The 21,080-nt window shown below is 35.5% G+C and overlaps 1 protein-coding gene across 4 annotated transcripts in view; it reads right to left on the minus strand.

The window, feature by feature from the left end:
- Nucleotides 1–787: 787 nt before the first annotated feature.
- Nucleotides 788–21,080, minus strand: part of LOC149793489 (uncharacterized) — a 33,129-nt gene continuing 12,836 nt past the window's right edge. For 2 of the 4 annotated variants that reach the window (XM_089967472.1, XM_089967473.1), the window contains exons 2-9: nt 13,709–13,785; nt 9,534–9,854; nt 8,813–8,952; nt 7,691–7,883; nt 6,383–6,529; nt 5,314–5,355; nt 3,138–3,206; nt 788–2,792 (exon numbers count right to left, since the gene is read on the minus strand). In XM_089967472.1, the coding sequence (XP_089823598.1) occupies nt 3,157–3,206; nt 5,314–5,355; nt 6,383–6,529; nt 7,691–7,883; nt 8,813–8,952; nt 9,534–9,854; nt 13,709–13,785 (970 nt within the window). In that variant the 3' untranslated portion in view covers nt 788–2,792; nt 3,138–3,156. The remainder of the gene's footprint in view (nt 2,793–3,137; nt 3,207–5,313; nt 5,356–6,382; nt 6,530–7,690; nt 7,884–8,812; nt 8,953–9,533; nt 9,855–13,708; nt 13,786–21,080) is intronic. The other 2 variants (XR_016422825.1, XM_089967474.1) reach the window with 2 other exon arrangements.

Genomic DNA, 21,080 nt, shown 5'->3' on the forward strand with positions numbered 1-21,080 from the left:
TATTGTTGGTGTGTTTGATGATCATGTATGATTCGGCTTTCTTAATTGTCTAATAGAACAATATTTGTTAATTCACTATTTTAGTTTTTTTACCTGTTAACCTTTCCAGTCATCCAAACTTGATCTCTGCAATAGTATGTAAGTAGAAGTCCTCTTTACCAGATTAATGAAGTATTGTGAATAGGTTTCACCAAATGTATTCCATATTTCCTTTGATATTAGCAATAATATTGTTGTGTGTTCTTTTCTTATTTTTCTAGTTTATTTTGTGTACTCGTAAGTTTGCAGTAAGTTCTGTATCATCTCATTGATTACAAAATTGGCTTAAGTTTGAAATTTTGCTTCAAATCATTTTGGCCTTGCCTGTGAATACTTAATTGTTTCAGTTCTAACTTTCAATTATTTCAGTAAGGAGCCGATCATTATATTTTATGTTTGCTTATAGTGAATCAGCTGTATCAGCTTCAAGGTTGTACATAAGATATCTGTAATTGCGTTATTGCATTCATTTTGCTTTTAACAGTTGTGCATTGCATTTTGAATAAATATTATCTAGTGAGAAAACATGTCCTCACAGAGCAGTAAACAGGTCGAATATACTTTTGTTTTATTGGATTGCGTTGTCTCCAAATAATAAAAAAATAGATTCGATACTCTCCATATCTTTAGATCATAAAAAATGTTATATGTATTCCATGTTCTTAGCAACATCCTAGTCAGCTAAAATGATAATAGATAAATTATTAGAACTAACAATATCTTGTTTAGAGTCTTAAAGAAATCAGGGTTATAATCATTAGTGATTTATTCAAAAATATTATATGTACATCAAATCAATATCTATATTACAATATCTCAGCATAATATATTATGTTATGTATAAACAATTCAATATTATTTCAAACCAGTATGCCGACACCAGCACTATTATTTGATTGATGGATATAAACACACCAAACACGGTATAGTTCTTCCATGAACGTTTGATAGCATTAGTTTTTGTTACTGATCAATTACTTATTTAACATCAGCATGTTTCGTGGTTATTTGTATACACAAGAAATAGCACATATTTGCGTAAATTATTTGTTAATAGCAAGGCAATGATAAGAATTGATAAACCTTATTCGGAGGTAAGGGAATAACATTCAATTGTTTCCTTAGACCATACAAAAATACAAGATTTATGATTTTGCATTTAGAACTGCCAGTGTCTTCAAAAGGGTGAAATCTAATCCTGCTCCCTGCTATCGCTTTGGCTTATACCAGGCAATTACTCTACCAGGCAGGTTATATTTTTAGAATGCTCTGAAAGTCTCTTTATAACACATATGTTTGGCTGAGTAACAGCTTCACTCAGACGCATTATAAGTTTTCTTTCAACTTCATTTTGTCCTTTGCAAGAGCTATTTTGGCTTCAGAATTTCTAAGTTTCATGATAATTAAGAGTGTGAGCTGTAATTCTCTAGACGCAAGTAATTCACCCTGGTTCATGCCTTTACATGTTGTTCCTCCCATGCCTGATTATATTTGGTTCTCACATGTAATTTTTTTCTTTACGATACTTTGTGTTTTGTAGATTGTCTTTAATTTCTCACTTCAAAATCAAGTGACTCTGTGTTTTATATGAAAAATGTGATTATATGTGTTATTTCCTGACCCAATTCTCGTTTGAACTGTTTACAATGTAGCAAATAACATAATCATAACTTTGGATATCACCTAGCTTAATTCTTCTATTTTTGCTTGTTACGTAATTTATTTATTTTGTAAGGGAACCATTTACAGTCAGTTGAATGTCATGACGGTCCCTCTGAATTTGAATAACAACACTCCGTTCCTCATGGACACTATTATATCTTCAGAGCCACTTGTTGCACTGGATTGGAACATAGTGTCTGACCGGGTTTAATGGCTTTAAGTCGTCTTTCTTTTGACTCTGGAAAGTTGATTTGAGGTTAGTCTAAACCGTTTTGGTTTTCTAATAGACCCACAAATCAATTGAGATAATTATTTCTTATATGAATGTTCAGAGCACAAAAATGCAATAAGCAGGTGATTTTGAATTGGTAGATTAGGTCATCAAACATTAAAAACATATCGTGCAGCATTTATAACCTTGGAATTCGAAGGAAAATATTCCTCTCATATTGTCCATTCCTCATAAATCTTGAGAAGGTATATCCAAAGAAGAAACAGCCACTTGCAGATTTTTTCCAACCAAAAGTACTTCGACGCATTGCAATCCATAGAAAATAACATCGACACTCGAGATAGACCAATACTATGGTGTGGCAATTTCCGCCAACTCGACTCATCTGATGCTGATTTCGCTTTCCTAACTAATCAATTTTCATAAATGTAGGTTCTTTCCAAGGTACTGTATATACGAAACGCAAATTATTTTCGAGTAATCCAAATTTTCACACCAGTTTGGATACACATTCCCAAACCATATTTGCTAAAATTTAGAATGGGATAGGTTCTCCATGATGAGAATGGAATATACATTATTTTGTATTTGATTTGCACAAAGTTCATGCAATCATTTACAAGAAAAGCACGAGTTAGGTAGTTACGTTGTGAACTGAAACAAACAAAAGCAGCACTACATGAATATTACCATAACCAATGCCAGGATGAACTAAATTATGGTCAGCATGTAAAAGGACATGGAACAAATCACTCCATCGCAAATATAACATCCTTTACATATACACTTTCTTTATTGTATATGTTAAAGCCTGCTTTAAAACGTCTTTCCCAAACTCACGCGTCTAATGGTGGTCTAACTACAAAAAAGACAAATAATTGTTATAACATTATTTTCATTTTAATTGTTGGTACACAGGATTACATATATCGCATCACATACTTATTTAATAATTTTGTTTTCATTTATTATTATATCCTTTCATGTTTGAGTCTATATATCAAATTTAAAATAGCATTGATGCATCTTCGAGAAAAGATCATTAAGCTAGTAGCCATTAAAGGCGTCGTTGTTATACAGTTTCATTATTCGGACAGATAAAGCATACTTGTAACACTCACGAAGTAGTCGCGCTAAGAAAATTAATGTGGGTGGAATTAAGTTTTACAATCAATACAAATTTGCAAACAAGGTTATGATATACCTTTGTAGTAGTGACAATTCTAAAGTTCTTCATTCAACGTCAAACTCCTATTATCTTCGCCCAAAGAATCTGTTGGAAAAAATGAATTCATCTACGTTACCTAAAACTCTGACGACATATAACCCTAATTCATATTTTGGATTTCTCAAAATAAAGCTCTCCACAAAAATGTTTAATATCAACGATCTATTTCTCTCGATGTCTAATCTTTCGATCTTCTTATCAGGTTCAAAGAAATTTTTTTCTCTAAAATGTATTTAGAATAATAAAATGATTAAGGATTAACGGCCTAAGCATGACATACATTTTTCATGCTGTAATATGTTATGTAGGATAAGTAACCAACACTGCTTTCAATAGTAGTAAACTCTAATACATTTCACACGTAAAACAACAAGGCTCAGCGCAAGAAGACCAGCGTGAAACTTGAATTTACAGTTGACATTTAGTAGGTTACCAAAGAAAACGACATGAAGATTAGTGTTTGGTGTAAAGAAAAAGGCAGCACATTTTATGACCAGATGTCATTCGAAATTATTAGTTCTTCTCAAATGTTAGGTCAAATTTTCCTTAGTATACTGGGAAAAGGAATACATTTGAAACAGACATCGAGCCGAAATGTGATATTTGTATATCAATATTGCTAAAGGAAAATGTATTTGTTAGATTTTTACCAAATAATGAAACACGAGAAACATACAATTATAAATATGCTTTCGACTCATGAACGTATAGTCTATTGCCATAACATCACTAGTTAGACAGCACAACAACAGTTTGGCTTGTCATACACCACTAAAGTTATTCTAGACGGTCCACAGAGTCTGAAAATTTACCTTAAGGTTACATATACTCTAAGTGAACTCTAGTACTGCAATTACGCCAGAATAACAGATACTTTCAAAAGTATGAACACGAGAATTCGAGGGTAATTGCATTTAACAGGGTTGTTGCCGTGTTCAATGTTTATGAAATGGATATAGATTAAATGGTTCTCTTTGTATAAGCTTATGTTGGAAAGAATGTGTACGGTCTGTGGTACGAATGAAGCAGCAAGAAATGTATTCGAATTTTGCATCATTTATTTTGCCTGACAAAGACACATGCTAAAATTTCAGTTTTTCCGTGCACTACAATAACTGTGATAAACCAACATGTTTCATGACCATGTACTATTGCTTATGAAACTGAGCATCATGTCAACACAAAACGAAGATATAAAATGATGCCTTGAAAAATAACAGTATGTCACTTAATTCTACATGTACCGTCTACCTGTGGAGGTTTCAAATGTTAACACATCTATTAACTTGTTTGACTGTACATAATCAAATGTTTAATGGTTTCTTAAGTTTGAAAGTAGATGATTATGGTACATTTGTGCAGATACTTATTAGTCCTTTTAAAATTGAACATACCTTATTGCTTTTCTTGATTTATAACCAAATGCGACATATAAATAGCCGAGCGGACAAACGCGCCTTAATCACTAGAAGGTCGAAGGTAAACCTAAGAAATCTACTTTTTCTTTTTAGTAGAGTCATCTGCAGTGAACAAGGCTTTTTAAGTTTCTGGACTGAGCATTCTACAGGACCAGAAAAACTGACATAAACAGAAGAAATTAACTAACTTAAAGATGCTGGAAACGAGGGTTCTTGTGATCGATCAACATTTTCTGTAGTTGGTACTTTTATCATCCTCCAAAAATAATACATACATTACGTTTCACAACAGCATGAACAAAAGAGTCAAATAAATTAAAAGAAACGTTCAGTGCAAACAGTCATGTTAATAAAAATCACATATTAAATAGTGTGTATAAACCGAATGCTAATAATTCGGAGAAGCATACGAATAGATGCACTCTAATTAAATGGCTAGCATAAGTAATGCAGTTTACTTTTCAGGAACCGGCCAAATACCACATGCTTGCTTTGTCATTATACGTGAAAGTCAAGAGTTTGGTCTCAGAAAGCATTTTGTTTTCTGTTTAGGTTTTAATGCTGCTTTATACTGAAAACAAGCAGCATTTTTGATGGTTTGCAAATCTCCGGTAAAAAAATCAAAACTATTAGTACTTGACATTTAGTAGGTTGCAATATGTTGACATTTTGCAATACCAACTGATTGGCTTAATGCGTGTAGTAAAGTTCCAAAAAAGGATGGTTATTCTTACCACTGTGCCTATACTTCTTGCGCATCATTTGCATTTCCGCAACTGTAATTGTACAGGAAATATTTTTAAGTATATCACAACTGAACCAAAGTTTACGTTCTGTGTTAAAAATAAAATAGGCATAGTTTGTGTGTAATGTTTTCAACTTCGATAATAATGTGGCTACACAATACAGGTTTATAATTTTGCCAAAAAGCTATATCCCTAGCCAATTGTTTTAATAATGTTATTATGAAAACTTGCTTGCTTTTTGGAACAACAATATCTGAGTACATGCATTATATCTGAAGAAACAAAATTTGCTATGTACAGAAAAAGAATAGTAGGTATCTCGATGTATCCATTTGTTCTTCATTTGTAAGACTTTGTTTAAATTTCAGTTATCAAGGCACATTTTTGAAACATTAAGGACATTGGTTATTATGGTGTGCATGGACATGACTGTGTCTTAGTCATCGTTTTGGTAAACTGCATTTCGTCTTAACATCGTAACCTATAAAAGGTGCTACACCTGAGTCTTGGTGAAATTCTAGAAGGAGAGGATGGGATATTAGTTTTATTATTTTTATAATTATTGAGAAAATAGATTGTTGCCATTTCTGTGTAATATGCTTGGGACATGTGTACTTTTGTGCGTTGCCATTGATCCAATCGTGATCTTTCTTCTTCGAAATAGCCAACGAATGATAAATGATGTAGCATTTTATAAATATCTGAAATCACTTTGTCGAAATAATTATTTGTTTGGTACTATTAGTGCTGATTAATCCATAAAACGTTTGAGCTAGAAAACACTTTATCAGTCAGAATTGAGTACAAGTCATCGTTCTTTGATGATTTACAGATTAGTGTACAACATAATTTGTACAAAATATGCCTATAGGATCTATCTTATTTAAAGTAGGAAACCATGCACAAAATATGAGGAAAAAATGCTGATATTTCTTGCAATAACATATATCATCGTCACTTAAAAATTCGGATATAAATTTTCAGATTCTTAGTGTCACTTTATATAAACCTTTAGGCGAACAACGATTAAATCAACAACAGACACCGATTCACTTACATACGTCGTTATTGCTCTTTGCGATTCTACGAATACATGTTATAGCTACTAAGGAAATTGCTGTTACCACAGAACTCATTGTCACACCAATAACCAAAAGAATTACAATAACAAGGTCTCTCGGATTGTCGCCGTCTGTATTAGGACCTATAAAAAAAGTGTTATGCAGCACATCAGCAATATTAAAATTCCCGTAAGTTACAACTATTATTCCAAAAATTAATATTGTTAAGTCAGAATATCATAGCAAAAACCAACTATACTTTTGTCGTCTTAACATCACAGGTATTATTTCCGGTGCTTGTATTGTAAAACAATATGAGTTTGAATCATACAATTTTCGTTCGTAAATTATTTTCTGCAGATTGTCTTTTACCTCAGTTTTAGAGGCAGTACACTATTTTAATAGCCTTTACTATAGCATCGAATGGGTTAAATAAAATTATATAGTTACTACGATCTTTACCAGCACGGGGATTATGTTATAATATAGCATCTAATGGGTTAAAAAAAACTCTGTAGTCACTACGATCTTTACCAGCACGGGGATTATGTTATAATATAGCATCGAATGGGTTAAATAAAACTCTGTAGTCACTACGATCTTTACCAGCACGGGGATTATGTTATAGTATAGCATCGAATGGGTTAAATAAAACTCTGTAGTCACTACGATCGTTACCAGCACGGCGATTATGTTATCTTGCCCTTAGTTACGGTGTTTCGTGATTCAATACGTACCGTTGCACAAAGTCTTATTGTGGCCAAGAAAATCTGAACTTTAGAATACAACCAGTTTTGTGAGTCTAGACGAGTGGTTATGGGATGGAAATGATGGTGAAAATGTTGATGAATAGCTGAATAACGAGTTTTTCATTCAATATTATATGTGCATCTCCCAAATTGTGTTCGCTATCAAGTCAACTTATGTTTTGTACTTTTGTTTCTCATGAGGTACTCGAGAGTTTGTGAAACCCTATATAACGTCATTTAGTCCATCCAACGCCTGATAGTTTCATGAAGCCTTGTAATAGGGGAAATATGATTTTCATGTTTCTCAATGCAGTTAAATTCCTTTTCCGATATATTACTTTCAAACCCGTCACTTGCAAGCATAAGCACACAGGAGTTTAATGAATACAATAATCTTTTAAGATTTGGCAGGAAAAGGAGACAAGTGTAAAAGAAAATGTTGTGACATACATGAACTTAAGTCTTGCTATCAAAATGTTTTGCTGGTTTTCTGTTTTGTAATTTCTTTATTTCTTTATATTAGGATTAGAAGAATTCAAGATCGTTGTTCAATACCTTGTTCTGTCGATGAAGGTCTTTGTGGCGAATTTTTGCTGGTTTGTGATGTATTTGCAAGATCTTGAAGAGGAAAAGAAGTACAAAGCGTATTGGAAACGTAATCAGCACAATCCATGGCTTTTCCTTCTGGACAGCAAAGTATCTCTTTATCGTGGATCGAAGCATTTATCACGAAGTAATTTCCTTCTCCCTGTCAGGAAGCAGGAAGTATCTAAACATTAACTCGTCTACATTGATGTTATACTTTAAATAACGAGATAACACATTCATATGCCCCAAACAATATCCTGTATATTTGTTGTACCATTGTACCATTTTATGGGGAGGCCCCGAGTGGCCGAGTGGTTTAAAGCGCTGTCCGTTACGGATCACTGCCATCTCACCTCTGTCTGCTTTGGTTCGAGTCTCGGATTCAGCCAATGTGGCTTTGTGAGAAAGCTTGCCAGTAACTTCCCGAGGGTCAGTGGTTCTTTCCGGGGTTTTCCCGGGTTCTTCCTCCACCATTAGTACTGGCCGCCATTATATAGCTTATCGTGTGCTGAAAAATGGCGGTAAACCTGACAATAAGAACAACAACCATTTTTTGGATGATTGATATTGGATCCTCGGAAAGGTATTTGTGCAGTAATGAGACTGAATTGTCGCCGTTTCAATCACATTGCAAGGACACTAAATTAACAAGTCAAACCAAAGTCGCATATATCTAAAAATAACTGCTTTTAATATCCATGAGGAGACATTTAAGTTTGTGCACTGAAACGTTTATTATTCTTCACCGAAGTTATCAGCTCAAACGTTAATAAAGTGAATTTTTGCAGCAGTTACAGCATGACAGGAATAATAAGAAATTCATCGTCGTTTGATTTGTATTGTCGCGTTGAAATAAGACTATATTTCGGGCAACTTTAAAATAGTATTTTCATTTTTAGTTTACTACTTTCACAAATCAAACTTACGAATAAACTTATTGTAATAGTCATATACAGACGAATGATGAAACACACATGAAGTAGTACATTTTACACGTCTAACTGCAAGCAAACTATTAGCAACTCAGTTTTTGTTATTTCACTTACAGTTTATATTTCACTTTATAAATGTTAAACATTTATAACGTACCAAAACTTCGAATGTTTTACTTCTTTTCCAAACTGCTGACATGTGTGGTCTGCCACATTCTGATGATGGCATATCGCACATGAGCTTCGATGAGTGCTCAACAATGGTGATCTCGCCCCTGCACTTATCTGATGGTGGTTCTATAAAATATAAACAAAGTGTTCTATATAAATTTAATCATTGTGTGTAGATTACATGCATATTATATTGTAAAATATGGAGAAAGGTCGATAAAAATAACCAGATTTAAACTTTTACAAAATCTGACCGCATATTTACTTCTTCTCTATGATATGAATTACACTACGAGAATTACACTACAATTTGAGCATAAAGTGAGAGGAACTATATATATATATATATATATATATATATATATATATATATATATATATATATATATATATATATATATATATATATATTGTCCGTGTTCGTGATCATGTACTGTACATATTTTGTTTAATCTTGATAAGACATCATTATCACGCTCTTTTGGACATGAGTAACCAATAAGGTAGGATGTAAAATATAATCCCCCGCAAGGTTAAATATGTTACTTTGTTAGCAGTAAGGATGTTCTGTCGAAAAAAAAAAATCTTTTTCAAAGTCTGTACCCCTACGATCATACACACACACACACGTATATATATATATATATATATATATATATATATATATATATATATATATATATATATATATATATATATATATTTACCATTGACTTGGAGTGAAATAGTTTGCACACTGTCGCTTGTGGACCATAAAAACACAGGAAACAAGGTAAACCTTCCTTCATCGGCTAGAGATATATTTTTCAGGCGAATCGAATAATTGCCAATTATCTCAATTCTTTTCTGATATGGAGGTTCCACTTTCCATTCCTTGGTATCTGAACTGATGCTAAGCAATTGTATATCGTTGAAATACCATTCTAGTTTGGCTATCTTGCCTCTCTCTTCATCGAAGTCCCAACACAAGTCCGTGGTATTTCCTTTACAAACATTTATTGTTCTTGGTTCGGTTTTCCATTTCAGCTCTGAAATAAAGATGTCATACAATTTTTATAACAACATTTTTTTTTATTTGCTTACATTTGTAACTAGCATTTGTTCACTCAATAATGTTTATATTTTCTTACCATTTTCTAGTAGAGCGCTAACTGGAGTAAACTTCACATTATTTTCTTACGTTGTTTTCTGCCATTGTGTGTGTTTACGCGTGTCCGTACATTTGTTTGATAGTATCGCTTTTAAGCACATACTTTACAATATATTCCCAATGGGAAACCAACACTCATGTTTCACTATTAATAACATATTTGATGTTAACTGTGCATGAAAGGTACATAAAATACAGCACTTTTATTACATCATCAACTAATAATTCATGGCGGCATATATTTCATTAAATCATAAGGAAAGTCCCGCATATTCAGAAAATCTCAAATTCATATGTAATTCAGAAAAAATTCTTTCTTGCATTTCTTGACTACTTTCGTTCGTCTATTATTGGTTATTCCGATTTTAAGAGTGTATTGCAAGATTGTTCTGTTCAAGATAACCAGTTAAAAGCTTGTACCTTTAATCTTATCACCGTCGATAGAACTGTATTCTTTACAAAATGCTTATTAAATGAATGGCAAATTCCATTTCTTTTCCTTGGAAAATGATATCATTCAGCTTTACTTTTTACCGTTTTTTTTTTTTACTTAAACAGTAATGTTTTTTCTCTGTGTGTCACCACAAAGTAGATCAATGATGGACTTATACGCGTTTGTGAGGCAAAGGTAAGCCTCGGAGTGGAGTTATTGTCTTTCATGCTCTTAAATAATAAAGTTCTCTGAACCAAATTGTAGCGCATGTGAGGACGTATATTGTAATGGCCTTTCTCGTCTCGCAAAAAAGGAAATACATGATTAACATAAACATTCATTTTATTCTTCTGCTAGTATCAATAATCTAGTCTGTATTATATCTTATGCGTATTAGTAATTTGTTCCTCGAAATGCGCCACGTTTATAAAAGTAAAATGTTGCTTGGTTTTGGATAATTAAAACAAATGGTCTGACAAACTGTATAATAGCTTAATGCAAGAATAGTTGTTTGAGTAATTTGAAGAAGAAAATTGCTTTATATACAGCATTTTCTTAGATTCTGTTGACTAGTTATGTAAGAAAAATGTTGAAACCTTCTTTTCTAACAAAGATTAAAACATTTTTATTCAGCTGGAGAAAAATTCGTTATATCATGATTTGTTATGATACATCTTCTGGAAACTTGTAAAGTGAATTCATAAACAGCTATTATTTTCCTTTTGGTTTTATAAATGGTGTCCGTAGCTGAAGGTGGATAAGTATTAAAACTTAATTGAAAAGAATGTATGCCAACATACCAATTTAATCGTATGCCTATGAACAGTTTGTAAAACAAGATTTAAAGTGTTTTTCGTAATTGTTTAGTACCAGCTGCCATACAAGATGCCGGATTTGCACCATTCAAAACACCCGAATGTCCGTGATGCAGAATATGTCAAATTAATTTGGAGAAGATACCTTTACAAATTTGGTTTATGGCTTTGCTAATGGGTGTCATATGTTAGGGCTCATTGGCATTGTATCCACTGCGAACAAACCACATAATCGAATTTTGTTATATGATATCGAGCGGATTGGGGTGGAACGTCATTACAAGGTGTCTCTCTTTTTAGTTAAAGTGACGATATCGGATGGCGGATATGCAGAATTGTCCCGATATGAACGATATTTATGCCAAAATATTCAAATCTCCATAAAAATGATCCGGCTGTCATGTTAAAGAATATAGAAATGGCCAGTAACGACTAACACAAGAAACACGATCGATGATGCACGACGCAATCAAAGTACTGGTAATACCATAAGCTCACTCCGCCTTACGTCCAGGTGAGATTTAGACATATATTATGTTGATTTCTACGCGTAGATTGATGTGTTTTAAAACAGACATTCTCGGCGGTATGCTATTTTCTATCAAATTGATGTGCAGTGGGTTAGAAAAAGAATAGATGCGTATATATATATGAACATACATACATACACGCATGCATGAATACATGCATACATACATACATACATACACGCATGTATGAATACATGCATACATACCTACATACATACATACATACATACGTCCAACCGTCCATCCATATATACATCCATCCATCAATCAATTATTTCATCCACACACACACGCACACACGCAGGCACGGACGCAGGCAAGCACATACACACACGTTCGTACGTACGTACGTACGTACCTACCTACCTACATACATACGTCTAACCGTCCATCTATATATACATCCATCCATCCATCCATCAATCATTACATCTGTACACATAAACACACACACGCACGTACGGAAGCAAGCACGCACACACACACACACGTACGTACGTACGTACATACATCCATACATGCATACATACATACATACATGCATACATAGACGCATGCTTGCATGCATACATACATACATACATACATACATACATACATACATACATACGTCCCAACCGTCCATCCATATATACATCCATCCATCCATCAATCATTTCATCCACACACACACACACACACACACACACACACACATGCACGGACGCAGGCACGCACACACACACACGTACGCACGTACATACATACATGCATACATACATACATACATACATACATACATACATACATACATATATACATACATAAATACATACATATATACATACGTCCAACCGTCCATCTATATATTCATCCATCCATCCATCCATCAATCATTTCATCCACACACACACACACACTCACACACACGCACGCGCACACATACACACATACATACATACATAGATATACTGTTGTGTATATTTAATTAAATTAGTTGTTTTTTTTTGTTTAGTTAAACTTTTTATTTCATTACATGATATTGTAAAGTAACATTGTATGTTGGACTTGACCTTCTCTAAAACTGAGTTCATTACTGCCTAACCTGATTGACCTTTTATGTTTTATTCATTGTAAACATCTAATGCATTGCTAAATTATGCCCTTTGTGTATGGGCTTAATATCAGGCGGATTATTACTAGAAGAGGTAAATATGTTTATTTGGGTCAAATTTTTGGGAGTTTCCAAAGTGAATTATACATAATAAAGGTTACTCTTTTGTAAACATCAGGATCATCTTTGAAGATTTCTTTTCAATAGATAATGAGTTTCTTTATAGAAAATGCTAATTGTGTCCTGATGTCAAGTATAGAACTATACGTGTGATTGTGAGGACTTGGTCATTCATGCTTTAACATCTAGCACTTTTATAGTGTGTATTATATGTTGTGATCAGTAGTTTTGGGCTGAACATTTTTTGTTCAAATTTTTAAATTCAACTGATTTTTCCTCTCTGAATATTTAAAAGTACTCTGATACAGTTCTTGGATGAAGACTTTCACTGGAATTCATACCGAATTAAAACCTGAAATCATAAAAAAATTGTCCTCATATCAACACTCAGTAAGCTATAACAGACACGGCATTGCCTTCAGTTTTTAAATTTCTTTGGGACTTGTGCTGAATTTCATTCAGGACTTAACATTGTTAGGAGTTGTGACTGTAATTCTCAGATTATTTTAGGATTCAATTCACAATACCGTAAGCTCTTTTCTTTTCTAATTTTCACTTTATATTCTTAGGAAATAAATTATATTTCTTAAATTTTATAAATCTTGTTGTCTCTCACTCTTTTCTGTTACTTATTTTAAGAGCATATACTAGAACAATATATACATACATGCATACATACATACATACATACATACATACGAGAGAGAGAGAGAGAGAGAGAGAGAAAGAGAGTATTCCCACGTTCCGATAAGTCGATTTCCATTGATGTTATGGTAGCCAATACAAATAAGCTTGAAATCATATTCGTCACCCGATGTCTGAAAAACAAAACCAGCATGTAAATAATACAAATAATAGATTCTAATGGAATGTGACAAACTTTATCAAAGCAAGAATCTAAATATTTTAGAATATCATAGTAAGGCTTTGTGCTAGGTTAAAACCTAGTTTCGATAATTTGGATTAAACTTCAAGAGAGTCCGCCTAGATGCAAATATTTGTTTCATTTGTCTCGAAGAATTCACATTAATCATGTTAATGGATATCAGATTAAGACATCACAGCCACATATACAAGCTCCCATACATGTACCGTTATTAACGTGTCACCATGTGGGTATCACAAATGTTGCATCTCATATCTTTATGAGATACTCTACGTTGAAACTTCTGAATAAATAACGTTCAAGTATTACTAATGCATCAACAAAAAGATATATGATTTTCGTTGCTGCTTTATACCGGTTTAAACGATTACCTTATATCAAAAGATACGAAGAAAAATGCATTGAAGAAACTGGCATACTTCTGCCGTATATTCATTTATGTCATGTGTATTGTACTGCCATTATGAATTATAAGTATCTACAATAAAGAATGTCAAGTTCGCCGTTTTCAAAGTATCAGAATAAATATGGTGGCTGAATAAAATAGCTTTCTCGCCATAATGTAAATAGTAATTCCGAATCATACGAAGATATCGCGCCCTTTCAGTTTAACGTATATTATACGTCGGCTTGTCATGGTATTTTTTATTGCGTTCCCCAGAGTGTAAAAAAATAAAATGAATTTTTAGTTAGAAATCGGTCGTGTATGTTTTAAACTAATTATTTCGAATGAAAAATATATGTAGAAACAAGCAATCATCTTGTGGTCATTTCCTCTGAAAAGAAATTTATTGATTGACCTAAGAATGACAGAAATCTTAAACAAGCCATAGGTTATGTATATGTTTAATATTTAGAGACACGTGTGATTGGCAGTCAACACATGTGTACAATTACAGAGAAATATACTTCAGCTCTGTGGAATAATCTTTTCCTAACTAATAATGCATTTTAGTTTCCCTGCTTAGGTGGCAGGGTACAGTTTCGTAAATTGGACCCTGGCAACTTATATCTATGGTGTGACTTCTTCAGCTGTTATTGTTCACTGTATAAAGATATGGATATATTTGTGAACTAGATGTTTCGGGCTTGTGCTGTTCTTGAAAATCATCTAATTCATGTACACCTTCCATAGTTACTCTGCAGTATGTTGATAGTGAAATACCAATAGTCGGTTAGGAAGAAGAGCTAGGCTCCCATAGCGGTAAACACGTGGGTTGGGGGTAAGTAGAGTATCTCAAAAACGGCTTGGATGACAACTATTTTCAATCGCATCAGCCTGTTTAGTACTCACTGTTTTGCAGAACTGTCATCTGGGAAAAGGGTTTTTGTTTGCACTGTGATCATGCTATGGTGTCACAAATGACCTTGGAACATGAAAATTGCAGGTAAAAATTTGCGATTGGGTGCATAAACTTCTGCTATGAGCTGTTATTGACTTCTTTAGTCAAGTGGACAATATTCGTATGCTTTGACCTCACTTGTGTATTTGTTTTTTTATGATTTTGTTTACTAGTTCGCTGATTGCGGCATTAAATTTGTACATACAAACTGACCCCGGCCCCCTTAACAATACATTCTAGTTTTACACACTCCTGTGACAGCAAAGCTTTAAATATAAAGTTACATAGTAGTTTCATGCATATACCCATAGACACGCTTACATAGACCCACACACTTATGCACAGACTTTACATACATATACACCGAGATAGTGTGATAGATACACATGCTCACATAAACATACAGTCCTGCGCACATGTAAACATGGTATATAGTACAAATTTAGAATACAGCACGTTAATTTGTGACATATAAAATGCTGCATAATATGTTTGTTTATTCACATGCGCGTCTATCAGTCAGTACAAGCTATTTTGGGAGAAGACACAAACAGTATCATCAGTATATAAACATTATTCAACATGCTTTACATAACAGTATTAAACGCACATTATACACGAATTTTGACATAGTATTGCAAGTGTTAAACTACGAAAAGGACAATGTATCTTTTAGTATTACTCATTATTACGTTCACTTAGTGCTCTACAAAGTTAGCTTCCTTGATTTCTAACCTCTGTAGTTTAGTGGAATCGAGTATTTTAATACATTTGCACATTTTTAGACTTCTCCAAAAGAAGATGTTACCTACGTCTTTCTTAGAGGCGAAATAAGGAGGAATTCTAAACAATGCGATACCTATCAATATGCATGTAGAACCAAAATTACGTTACATATAACTTATGCCGTATGTTTAGTTACGGAACGGAAGATGAACAAATTGTATATGTATTCTTGATTGTGGTTAGTATATATTAGGTATAAGATGTAATGATGGCTTTAATTAGTGTTTTACTGTTGAAATACGAGTAGTGTTGAAGCATTTGGTGTAAAGCTAGGGTGTCTAACCGCTTTTGGCTTGGGGCTAAACAGATAAAGGCTAAGGTCGTGAGCCGCATGAGCAAGAAAATTTTAAAAAATAAATATGAAAATTCAACACAATTATTACATGACATTAACTACATTTTCATTACTGGGTTGTAGTTGTTGTTGTTGTGGGGTTTAACGCCATTTTTCAGCACACGATAGGGTATACAAGGCAGCCAATATTAATGGTGGAGGAAGAACCCGGAAAAACCGCGAAAATAACAATCGACCTACGAGAAGCTACTGGCAAGCTTTCTCACATACCCATATTGGCTGAATCCGAGGCTCGAACCGGCGCTGACAGAGGTGAGATGGCAGTGATCCGTAATGGAGAGCGCTTTAGACCACTCGGCCACTCGGGGCCCTTAATGGGTTGTAATAATTTTGTTAAATAAGATAGTCATATTTTGATATGGATATCGTCAGAAACATTAAAATGGAATAATTATTAAATAAAATAAACATTTTCAAAATTACTGCATACACGGTGGCGGGCCGCACAATGTGAAATACCTGGCCGTGTGCGGCCCACTGGCCACGAGATAGACACTCCTGTTATAAAGTTTCTTGCCAGGTATCGCGGCAACACACTAGGGTTGGTTCAAAAGTAGGAATTGATCTTGTGTGTGTGTGTGTGACTTGCATTTTTAACGTAGCTTTAACAATTTTTCAGTCATATCGCTACGATGTCTTCAGTGTGACAGTTTATAGTGATGTCTAGCATTTGGGCATCATGCCGCAGACATGTAACATCATGTCCCACCCAGTCACATTATCCTGACACCAGGCCAACCAGTCCTAACACTAACCTCTTAATGCTGAACGCTAAGTGCGGCAGCTGCTAGTACCATTTTTGTAAGTCTTTGGTATGACTCGGCCAGGGATCGAACCCAAGACCTCCCGCATCCGAGGCACACGCTCTAACCACTAGGCCACTGGAGCGGTATGTATGTATGTATGTATGTATGTATGTATGTATGTATGTATGCATTAGAGCCGGGTAAATCGAACAATTTTGTACCACGGTATTTTTCAATTAGCCGCGATACGTTTCAAGTTATGCCGTAATTATATTATAGACCAACAATTTGATTTTCTGAGACAGGCGCCTGACACTATCTGAGCAAGACTTATTCGGTCAATAGCTGTATAAATATGCTCTTTTTATTTATAGAGTTACATGTGTAGTACAGCAATTAATGTATTCTACAAAAGACAACGTTCCAGATGTTTTAGTCTTAGCAGCAGGGGGGGGGGGCGAATCCGACATTTTGTCCAATCGTTATTTTGCTTAATTAATACTTTCTGCACTCAGCGGATCCGGTGTCGTCAGCGCCCGGTAAAAAAAAAAACGACGACGGTCCATCCTACACGACGGTGACGTCATCTGGTTTAATACACTTTCTGCGCGCCGATCCCAGCGTCGTCAGCGTCCGGTAAACACAGCGACGACCGCGTCGATGTCATTGCCCCCCCCTGCTGCTAAGAAGTTATTTACAATGAAAATTAGTTACAACTAACCGAATATTTGGTCAAGTCCAATACGATATCGTGTCCGAGGATCATGTAAATTTATCGTTACAAATCCATGTGGGGTCGACTGAGCATGACTAAAAAAGTTTCGAAAACCATTAAAGTCCATGTCACCGCCACACCAAGTTTGCCAGATATTTCGTAGCGTGTGTGTATCAACGCCGTTGAATACAGCAAGAATATTACAGTTGTCTCTGATTACTTTTGGAATCTGAGTGTATCGTTGAGTGACATATATCACGTCGGTGTTTTTACGCCTGCCTCTGGAAAATATCCTAGCTGGTTTTTTTTGATTGTCTAACATAACATCATCGTACACGACTAGATTGTTAACGTCGCCATCAATATCATCAATACCCGGTGCATCATTGATATCTGTAATAAACTCAATAACATTTTTTTCAGCGATCGCTGATGCATTCTCGTTAAAATCTTTCAACACCTCGTAGCATCGTTGATCATCCACGCTAGGGGCGATTAAATACAACTTATCCCACTTCATCCATCTCATTATTAAATTGAGTAACAATTGCGTCTTGCCGGATCCAGATGGTCCGATGATAATCATCCGGATCGAGTTTGGTAACGCTGCAACATGCTTAACTGGTTCTCTTGTTTTAGTCGCCGAAAAATCAATTATATTCATATCTCTATACATAAATTATGGATCTATATTGTGTGAAGTGTAGAGTGCGTACTGGCACAAATGATATGACAACCGTTACAACAAGAAATAACAGATCGGCACTTACTGGTAAGTGTGTACAATGCGGTACAAAGAAATTTAGATTTATTTCTATTAGACCCGGGGATGCTTTAAAAAAAAGCGAGGAGGTGATATTGCAGCCAAGTTATCAAAACTCCCCTGAACCCGGTGGGCAAAGTATCCAGGAGAAAAGCACCTCCCAGGATATAGCTACTGTGGCCCCGGAACACGATTAGATATTAGACTCGATGATCAAAATCAGCCCAAACCCGGTGAGTATCCAATAAACGCTATCGATAAGGCGTGTCATGCTCATGATGTTGCTTACTACAAAAGTAGCGATCTGCAACAGCGTCATATCGCGGATGTAAAATTAATTCACGCGTTAAATGCTATTCCTGATAAATCCCTCAAAGAAAAGTTGGCTTCATGGTTGGTAAAATCGGCTATGAAAGGTAAATTAATGATTGGAAGCGGAGCTTCTCGCGCTGGTAATTGAAAACGCTAGCGTTTATAATAACAACATGGAATCCATCTATTATTCTCCGAGAGGATACTGGAAAGGAAAGGCCGCAATTGGTAAACTCGCAAGCGCTGCAAAGGTAACAAAGGCCACTGCGGCTAATTGGTTATCCAAACAGGCTATATGGCAAATTTATCTACCACCGCCTAAACAAATCAACTTTTCGCGCTTTGATGTCAGCGTACCTAATGAAGTTCATCAGGCTGATATACTATTTCTGCCGCATGACAGCGGCTACAAATACGCGCTAACCGTAGTTGATGTTGCGAGTCGATACAAACAAGCGGAGCCGTTAAAAACAAAGTCAGCAACTGAAGTAGCCGATGCGTTTGAGCGGATTTATCGAAGAGGTCCTCTGCGCTGGCCAAATCTATTACAAGTTGATCCTGGTAGTGAATTTCGCGGCGCTGTTTTATCAACGCTGAAACATCATAGCGTCGCGATACGACGAGGTCATACTGCGCTACATCGTGATCAGGCAATTGTTGAACGATTCAATCGGACTCTTGCTGAACGGTTATTTGGGTATCAATACGCGAAGGAATTCATCCAAGAAAAACGATCTCGTGAATGGGTCAAAAGGTTGCCAGGCGTAATTGCAGCGTTAAATAACGAGATTACCCGAGCAATCAACATGAAGCCCAGCGACGCGATTAAAAAAAAGTATATACCCGGAAGATCAAAAATAGATAGCGTTTCCAAGCCGATTCTCGGCGATGTCACTGTTAGATATCTGTATGAACCAGGAGAGCTTGAAGGCGGTAAAAAAAGAGCTACTGATCCTATTTGGAGTGTTACCACACATAACATATCAACGATAACACGATCAACTGGTAGACCACCGATCTATAGACTGGATTCAACTGCCCCACAGCGGGGGTTTACACGCGAGCAACTACAAGTGATACCTGATGATACTCAATTACCCCCACGTGGCCTTAACTAGCGCCGTTGCGTCTATTGCACTCAAGACAAGTTAACCTCACATTACCACGGATATGACCGAAACTGTTATCGATCCTGTCCACGGTAAATTGGCGAGCGTCTTTATCCAAATAACGCCAACGCATTATACAATTACAACTCGCGCAGTGATTATTCTGTTGTTGTCGTAACGCAATTATTAATTCGGCATCAATATCAAAACGCCGCTGTTTTTTTTTATCCTGTTGGCGGTAACCCGAGAGTTTTCTATCAATGACGCTAGCATCAATAATGTCATCGTTGTCACTGGCTTCGTCAATAACAATTCTTCGAAGCTGATTCATTCTCCGTACTCTGGACACTGCAAGATAGACTAGATTTGACCATTCGATGCGATTATCAACTGTCCAAACAATTGTATCCGTGATAGTCAATCCCTGCGAGGAATGTATTGTCGTTGCGTATCCTAGCGTCCACGGGGATTTATCAGCACGTAGCGCGTCCTCGACGACGCTGATATCAACGAGCACAATATCATTCAGCACAAGAATTTGTTTTTTTGTCCCTGACGCTGTTGGGCTCGGGATTTCAACTTCAGTGTTCTGCCGCCGTGTGTCCGCGGGTCTATAACATAACGGCACTGGGCGCGTTGGAAACTTTTCCTTATGCAACGCAAACAACTTCCGCTGAAGTGTGTCTCTGACTATCTTTCTACTCTTTACAATCAAATCGTTTGGTCTCCATGTTTCCCAGAATTCATTTAACGGCGTTTCCGGAATCACCTCGCGGATTATTTCACATTGAACTCTATCCGGCTGTAATCTGATTAATTTTTTAACCTCGCGCAGTTGTTCATCAAGTGCTCGGTAATCAGTATCGGTTTCTTCATAATAGTCCACAAAACCCTTTAACCAATCATGTGGACCCTCGCCGACAAATGGTGGTGGTTGGCCATGATCTCCGCACATGATTACCGCTGTATTCGCGCGCAGCAACCACTCAAGAAACATTTGTAAAACATCTAACGAAACAGTACATATCTCATCCCAGATGATAACCTCAGGAATAAATTTTTCCCCCATTCGATCAGGAGTCCACTCACCGCCGCTGT

Source organism: Sinohyriopsis cumingii, chromosome 8 (genome assembly GCF_028554795.1).
Source record: "Sinohyriopsis cumingii isolate HCF-2022 chromosome 8, ASM2855479v2, whole genome shotgun sequence".
Taxonomy (NCBI): Eukaryota; Metazoa; Mollusca; class Bivalvia; order Unionida; family Unionidae; genus Sinohyriopsis; species Sinohyriopsis cumingii.